Below are 8,293 nucleotides of genomic sequence, written 5' to 3' on the forward strand. Positions count from 1 at the left end.
TTATTGTTTTTATTATTTGTTTATAAGCAAAATTTATTACTTCTCATATTATTATTATTGGGTTTGTATATATTATTGGGAAAAATATCTTTTTTCTTCTATGGTTAACTTTTGAAATGTTGCGATTATAGTCATTAATATTTGAGTTTGATTTCAACTATTGTCCTTGAAATTTCAAGATTTACAAGTTAACCTCAAGTTTTCACAAAATATTCATCTTCAATTAATTTTTATCTATTAATTTCAAGGAATTTCAATTGATTAATAAACTTTTACTAGACATTATAATCAATTAATAATAGTGAATGTTTAATAAAAAATTGAAATTAAAAGCATAAATTTTGAAATATATGAACTAAATTGATGTAAAACTCAAATCTCAATGGCAAAGTTGTAACATCTTGAACCTATAAATCAAATGGAAACTATACCAAAAAACATATATTAGATGTAATCCTATATTGTCTTACAACACAAGTTTGAAGCATGTCCGAGTCAAGAGTGTCAAGAAAAACATGTAAGAGAGATTTCCAGGCAAAACTAAAATGTTTGTGTTTCTTAGGTGAGAATAATCATAATGTGACGTTGAGAAACTACTCCGACCACCGGCACCTGCCAAGTCCAAACTGTTTACCCAACTTGTTCACAAATGAAATGAAACAGATTCGTTCTTCTATTGATGGTATCGATTTCCTTGGAAAAGAAGAGTCCGTTTCTTCAACTTTTTGAGTCAAAAAGTTCAAAGTTCATGGCAATATACATTACAGAGAAAAGAAACACCAACTTTTTTGACTTTTCCATTCAGGGAAGAATTTACAATGGAGGTTGAAACACAGGAGTTTCAAAGTTCAACCACTCTTCAACTTCATGGCTTTGAAGAAAAAACTGTAAATGATAACGAAAAGAGGACATGGACAAGGTTACAAGGATAAACTGCAACAACAGGGTGTTGTTTTAAATCAAGACCTCATTGTCATCTGTTTTTGGAGAAAAATTCCAACATATTTGCAAATTCCAACATATTTGCATAACAATGCACTGGAAGTTCCAGTTGGGTTTTTTCACAATTTCCTGTAAAAGTGCAGACAGTAGAATGTTAAAATATGAGATTTTCAGATGTGTGATTGATGGAGAAACAAGAGGTAGGAGACAAATGAGAAGATAATTTCCATAATACTGAATGTACACACACCCCTTATACTTTTTAAGGGGTACATGTGGACATATATGTACATCTAACTGTTTCATGTTTCTCGTTTTTTGTTTCTTACGATAAAAATTTAATGATATCATTTAGTAATCATTTGATTTTCTATTTTTAATTTTTGAAAATTAAGCCTATAAATTCTACTTTCATTCATTGGTTATCCAGTTTTGTTGGTTAAATTTTATAAGTGTTTTTAAAACCTAATTCACCAATTTTTGAAAAGTAGAAAAAGTAGATTTTATGGCTTGTTTTTGTTTTTTAAATTTGGCTTGTCAACTATTATAAGAAATTAAAAGACTTAATTTTCAAAATCAAAAACAAAATGGTTAATTTTCAAAACAAAAAACAAAATGGTTACCGAATGATTGCTTGTTTTTTATTGTTCAAACACATAAATAAACATTGTTTATCTTTTTCTCTTTTTCTCCACTTAAAGGCACTGCATTTGAAAAACTAAACGTGATGGGTTAGTTTAAGGCCCCATTAATTATTTAGGTTTCCAAAATTAAACATACTCTCTTATTTTTTTACCATAATTTGTATGTTTCTTTAATTAAAAGTTGAATTCTTTCCCAAATTTTATAAACAAAAACAAAATTTTAAAAATTACTTTCCAAGTTGTTAAAGTGGCAAATTGTAAAAACCACCTTTGAAGTATGTTGGTAATTGCAATTATACCCTCAAAATTATAAAAATTGATCCCTCGAACTAGTACAAGTATTAAAAGTAGACCTTCAAACTTATATAGTAGAAATTATAACAATTGTACAATCATGAGTTTCACTTTGTATCATTTGGGAGCCAATTTCTACTGTTATTATTTGAAGGTCTAATTTTGTAAAAAATTGAGTACCTAATTTTTATATTGAAATTAGAGGAGGTAATTGCAACGACCACCATACTTAAGAGGAGAGTTTTTGCAATTTGCTATTTTTAAAGCTTGGCTAGGTTTTTGAAAACATCGGTAAAAATAGATAACAAATATAGGATTTAAGGGTGGAAGAGACATCTCAATTTTCAAAAGCTAAAAACCAAAAATCAAATGGTTACCAAACAAAAACTTAAATATGTTGTGCTTTTTTACGTTGAAGCAAAATACTTTATATTTAGAAAAATAATTTCCAAGTGAAGCTTTTGATTTTAAAGTTTGAGATAGTAAAAAATAGTAAAATGGTTCCTAAATGAAAATCAACGATCAAATATATTTTTCTCCTAAAAATGCATCAAATACATTTTCATTTTCTTTCTTCCTAAAAAGGAACAGAAACATAAAAAACAGCCCTAGCCCTTAATTTCCACAGTGACGATCAGACCTAAATTTTTTAAGGAAGCCAGACTCTGTAGAGAGTTTGAATCTACATGCAAACCCAAAATCCATTTACTTCATCTCCTCAAGATAATAGGGGCATAATTAAATCATCAGTGAAACAGTTCACAATATATACTAAAGTAAGTAAACCATTTGGCCGAGATTCTGAGGAATCGATTTCTATTCTGTTCTCAAATTTCATAATCAATTCTATTTTGTGCTCAAACTTACTAGTAATACTACGTATAATCTAATGAAGCATGCAAGAAAAACGAGCAGTCAACCTTGAAAACATTGCATAATAGACGTCAAATTCAGCAAAAAGATTACCTCGGGTTCAAGTTTTTGTTGGATCACCATGGACTCGGAATACTGTAACTTGCAGCACAATATCTTTCATATTAATCAGTTCAAAGACACAAACATCTTCTTCTTTCAATTCGTTATCCACGACAAAGTCAGCCCATCCCCTGGTTAACTTGGTGCCAGGACCTTCGCGAATGCATCGAACACGCCATTGCTTCCCACTTGAAACCTGAAGTGTGATATCGCCCCAGACCCCTTTTAGATACTTCTCCGCAAATTTGGATGGTATATGCTGTCAATAACGAAAAAAAGTTCATCTGTACTATCTACTTCAGAACACAGTTGAGAATCAAATAATGGAGTGTAGAGCAAAAAACTTACCAAATGGAACCCTCTTCGTATATAGGATTGTCTCATAACAATCCAGCAAAACGGATTACCAAACTTGAACTCCTCAACTCCAAAAGCCATCCTATTAATTTTATGTGGGATGTTTCCACATTTTTTTTCGTCTATTGGCTCGTTGTCATTGTAGTAGTCAACTACATTGAATTTTGATATTAAGAACCAATTTATTTCTGAGAATCTGCAAATTAGTTAAACTGTGTGCATTTGTAGAACTTACTTGGTTCAAGTTTTAACTTCTTTTTCATGGCTCCTTCCTCTCTTTCATCAGAGGATTGATTCAATTGAAAGTCATGATTTTCTCTAGCTTTCGCATGCTCATCCCCATCAAACTGTATACCGATATCTCGATTTGAATTTAGTAGTTGCAAGCGCAACTTATCTAAATGCTTTAGTGGATTATCAAAATCCTTTAGAGGATGCAGGTTCTCTGTGTCGAACCAATGCATAAAATTCTTAATGCTAGTCCCATTGCAACTTCCATTGAACTTTTGCTGATCTGGAAACTCACAAAGAACGTTCTTGACCGAAGGACGTGGAGAGGGGTCAGGAGAACCAGTTCCTAATATTTCCACTAATTTCTTGTATTCAGCTTCTTTTCCAAGTGTATCTGGACATGGTTCGCCATCGTTTTGTTCAATGGAAGCATTTGAAGTATTGCATGGACCATTTGGAATTGCAGTTAGGTTGAACATGTAAAAGTTGAAAACGGAATTTCCTTCAAATCTGAAGACCAAGAGCTGTCCAACTTGAATGCAATGGTGTTCGACAAATTCATGCCAACCATCCTCAAACCACATACTACGGCCATGTCGTTTTAATTCCAGAACCCATCGATAACCATTAGGAGCAACCAGAGTAACAAGATCCAAAAGATCACCTCCAAACTTCTTAGCAAACTTGTTTGGTATTTTCTGTAGATAAATAAAATTAAACAATACTGCAAACAGAAAATATCCCGATGTGCGGGATTTCTAATGAAAGTATCTATCATTAACAAAACTGTCAACACCATTATCAGAGTCAAACTTGTGAATGGCTACAAAAAGCGATAATAGGTAGAATCATGATTTTCTCACCCTTTCTCAAACAAGTCAAACTCAACAGTAAGCATAGTCATACATAAGCCTCGAAAAATCTTTGAACAGCAGATATTTCAAACCCCATTAATGGAGTTTTCCAAGAAAAGGAGGAAAAAAAAAAAAAACACAATCCTCCAGCAGTTTAACTATTAACTGATGTTCACCGCCTACTCAATTTAGTTAAATGAATCGCCCACTCGCAGTACATCATTACAGATAGAGATTGAAAAAGTTGATCGTTCAAGGCCAATTAGAAAAGTAAAGATCAATCAACCGCAATAAACTCAAGCCTGCAAAAGATAAAACCCAATTATTCACAACCCAAATCCCATTCTAGGCTATTGATACCCATTGATCAGCTTCCAATTCGTTGCTCTCCACATCTTTGCAGCAAAAGAATTTGGCTTTAGGTCTCTCATCCCTCTAATCCTAAAAACAGAAAGAAAAAAAAAATCCAACCGTACGGAACTACCAAAAAAATTTCAAGCTAAAATCGGCTTAGAATATAATCACTAAGAGGCATTTTCCCTCAATTTCTTCACCATCAATCTAAAACGAACAATTATATCACACCCCATTTAAGCAAAAAAAGAAAATAAAGCTAAGGAACGATTGATCGATCACTTATCACGAGTAAGCAAAGAAATGAAAATGATTGTACATTCTCATCCCCAAAACCGATTCTGGGTTCCGTTTATTTTTCTTTTCCCATAAGAAAAACTCAAACCAAAATTGAAACAGAAAGAAAACGAAATACAGGCGGTATGACCGATGACTGATTACCAGCTTCTTGTCTTGAAGAATGGATGGCACTACCAGCTTATAAAAGAGGCCAGCTCTCCTTGCTGGAGAGCTTTCACTAAAAGATTGAGCTCCTTCTTGGTCGTTTGACTCAGGCATGGCAGTAAGAGAGTTCTCCATTGAAATTTCAGCGGACCCTTAATTCAATTTCCATTGATTTTTCTGACGAAGAACTTTGCAGTCGAAACCCAGCGCTGTGTGTGTGTGTGCGCGAGAAGCGAGAGAGAGACAGAGAGAGAGATGAAGGGTAAAAAAAAACTATGCTTTGTTTGTACAATGTGGGCCCACCTACGTAAGAGCTAATAGAAAATAGACACGTTTGGTTAGTGGCCCCCATGGCTTTAATAAATTGCTTAAACTAGAAAATTAGAAAAGGAAAGGGTTTTGGCATATAAGATAAATTATTAAATATTAGATTTAATTTGGAGTAAAATTCCTTTTTGGTCCTTTTGAATTTCAATTTTAGGTTTTGAGTATAATTTTAATTGGTATTAAGTTCTAAATGTCACTATTTTTATAATTTTTTTTTTTACTTTCTTTTTAATTTTGTGCGTATTACAAATTTACTTCTGAGTTTTTGTTTTAAGTTAGATTTCTATATTTCAATATTTATATTTTAACCTTTTCTTTAGTAAGGGGCGTTTGGTTAGCTATAAAAATAAGGAGTTGAGTTGTAATAATTATAGTGAAGTAATTAGAGAGAGTTGACATTAATAAGGATATGGGTGTAAATGGGTTGGGTTGGTTGGGTTGGCAACCCAAATAGTATTTCCAACCCAAACTTTAAAGTATGGGTTGAGTTGGGTTGTCGGGTTGAGAAAAAGATAGTGAACGTCGGAGATTAAGAAGGAGACGGTCAATGTCGAAGATGAGAGGCTGAGACGAGAGATAGGGGATCAGGCACGACATGAAGACTAAAGTTGAATGAACTAAGGATGAGGTGTGAGTCTCTAACCTACTTCTTTTTTCATTTATTAAATTAATAATAATAATAACTTAATAATAATATATATAATTCGGTTTAGGTTTGGGTTGAACTGAATTTTTCAACCCCAACCTAAGACCCAACCCAACCCAATCCGAAAAAGAAAACAAAAAGAATAACCTAACCCAACCCAAACCCTTATAATATAGGTTGGGTAGTACCAGTTATTCGGATTGTCGGGTTACTTTTGCACCCCTAAATAAAGAAATGAGGTAAAAAACCTCTTTCATTATACGTGAACCAAACGGTGGTTGGTTCTTTTTTATCCACCCAACCTAACTCTCTTAAAGTACTCAAATTGTCAAACACCCCTTAAATGATCTCTTCGATCTGCATTGATGTTTATTAATTGATTTTATTAAGATAAAATTGTAACATTTAAGATTTAGAGACTAAATTGAAATAAAAGCTAAAGACTAAAAATGTAATATTTTGAAAGCTAAAGACTAAATAGAAGCTAGACCTTCCACTCATTGTATTATTTGGGTATCTTTCAAATTAAGTATCAAAATGTTTAACCTCCCAAAAGTGCAGCCCTTCTTATTATCGAAGAGTTTCTTTTCTTCTTTTTTTTGAAAAGGTCTTATGAGATGGGGGATTTGAACTTAAGATCTCTTATTTCTGAGAACATACAGATGCGAGTTGAACTGAGCTCATGTTGACTATTATTGAAGAGTTTCTTTCATCGAAAGGGATGAAATCATTAGATTTCATTTAAAATAGAATTAGAAACAAACGAATCAATACCAAACAAGTTAACAATATTTTGAAATTTACCTTTGTGGAACAACTAAATTTTAATCAAATTTATTTCTATCACAAGATTATTTGTTTTATTTAAATCGCATTATAATTTTATAAAGATAAATTAAAATTCTAAATTATATAAAATATTAATTAGATTTGTTTTATATTAGACTAAAATCATAGTCTCTCGTTAGGGAAGCATTCAACTTGCTTTATTCTAATCTCATTAGAATTTTATAAATAAATTAAAAATTTAAACTATTTAAAATATTAATTAAATTTAATTTATCTAAATAAGTTCTTAATTTTTTAGTATGAATTCAATTTACTTTATTCTAATCTCATGAAAAATTGATAAAAATAAATTAAAAAGTATAAAAGTATTTAAAACATTAATTAATTTTATTTCAAGGGGTATTTCCAAAAATATAACAAACTGGTAAAATATTTACACTCTAAAACAATTCTAAAAACGGAAAGAGCCACAGGTCCGTCATGAAAAATACAAAAAATGGCATGTCAACAATGTGCATAAAATATTTGGTAACGAGTGTAATATATTTGGTACACGATCGTTTACATTTGGCTATTGTTTGGTATACGATGGTTTAGATTTTTTTTTAATTCTAATTTGTTACACGTGCACGATCATTTAATTAATTGGGTTACACAATCATTTAATTAAGTGGGTTACCCAATCATTTAAATTTGGTTACATGATCGTTTAGATTTAGCTACACAATTGTTTAGATTTGATAATTCTAAATCTAAAAAAAATTTCACTATCGTTTAGATTTGATTTTTTTTTTCAAAATTTGGTACATGATCGTTTAGATTTGGTTAAATGATTTTTTTCAAGATTCTTTAGACACAATGTTTTAGTTTTGGTTACCCAAATCTAAATGGCTAAATGATTGTTTTCAAGATTCTTTATACACCTGGTTAGCCTAAAATCCAGCTCTCCATAAGGTTAAGCATGAATCTAATCTTATAAATTGATCTAAAGAACTCAGTATAAAATCCAAAATCATTAATCCAAGGGTTTATTAGTTTGCTCATACAAATATTTACGATAGTTTCTTTCATAATTGAATTTCTTAAGTTGATTTAAACTTCTTAGTAAACTAATCACAATATAGCATGCTTCAGTAAAAGTTTGACTAATTCAAATTTTCAATCCGTTTCCAAGTATGGTGTTACTTACACAATACTTTACACTTCGGACAAAACATTCTTTAGAAACAATTCCCAAGTCAATCTTTTATTTTTCTCATTTTAAACCATTTAAAACAAATTTTAACAAATGTGCTCTTTATTTTTAATCTTATTAGAATAATTTATAAAGATATATTAAAAATTTTAACTATTGAAAATATTAATTAAATATATATATATTTTTTATCTAAGTAAGACCTTAATCTGATTAGGTAAGGATGAAATTCACTTTATTC

General features: G+C 31.0%; 1 protein-coding gene across 1 annotated transcript; it reads right to left on the reverse strand.

The window, feature by feature from the left end:
* Positions 1–650: 650 nt before the first annotated feature.
* On the reverse strand, positions 651–5,345 carry LOC103498421 (B3 domain-containing transcription factor VRN1-like). Its single transcript, XM_008461014.3, has 5 exons — positions 5,093–5,345; positions 3,448–4,141; positions 3,204–3,364; positions 2,847–3,114; positions 651–1,071 (listed from the first exon to the last, which is right to left on the reverse strand). The coding sequence occupies exons 1-4, from the start codon at positions 5,228–5,230 to the stop codon at positions 2,854–2,856; spliced, it is 1,254 nt and encodes a 417-aa protein (XP_008459236.2). The 5' UTR covers positions 5,231–5,345; the 3' UTR covers positions 651–1,071; positions 2,847–2,853.
* Between the last annotated feature and the right edge of the window lie 2,948 nt (positions 5,346–8,293).

Source organism: Cucumis melo, chromosome 11 (genome assembly GCF_025177605.1).
Source record: "Cucumis melo cultivar AY chromosome 11, USDA_Cmelo_AY_1.0, whole genome shotgun sequence".
Lineage (NCBI taxonomy): Eukaryota > Viridiplantae > Streptophyta > Magnoliopsida > Cucurbitales > Cucurbitaceae > Cucumis > Cucumis melo.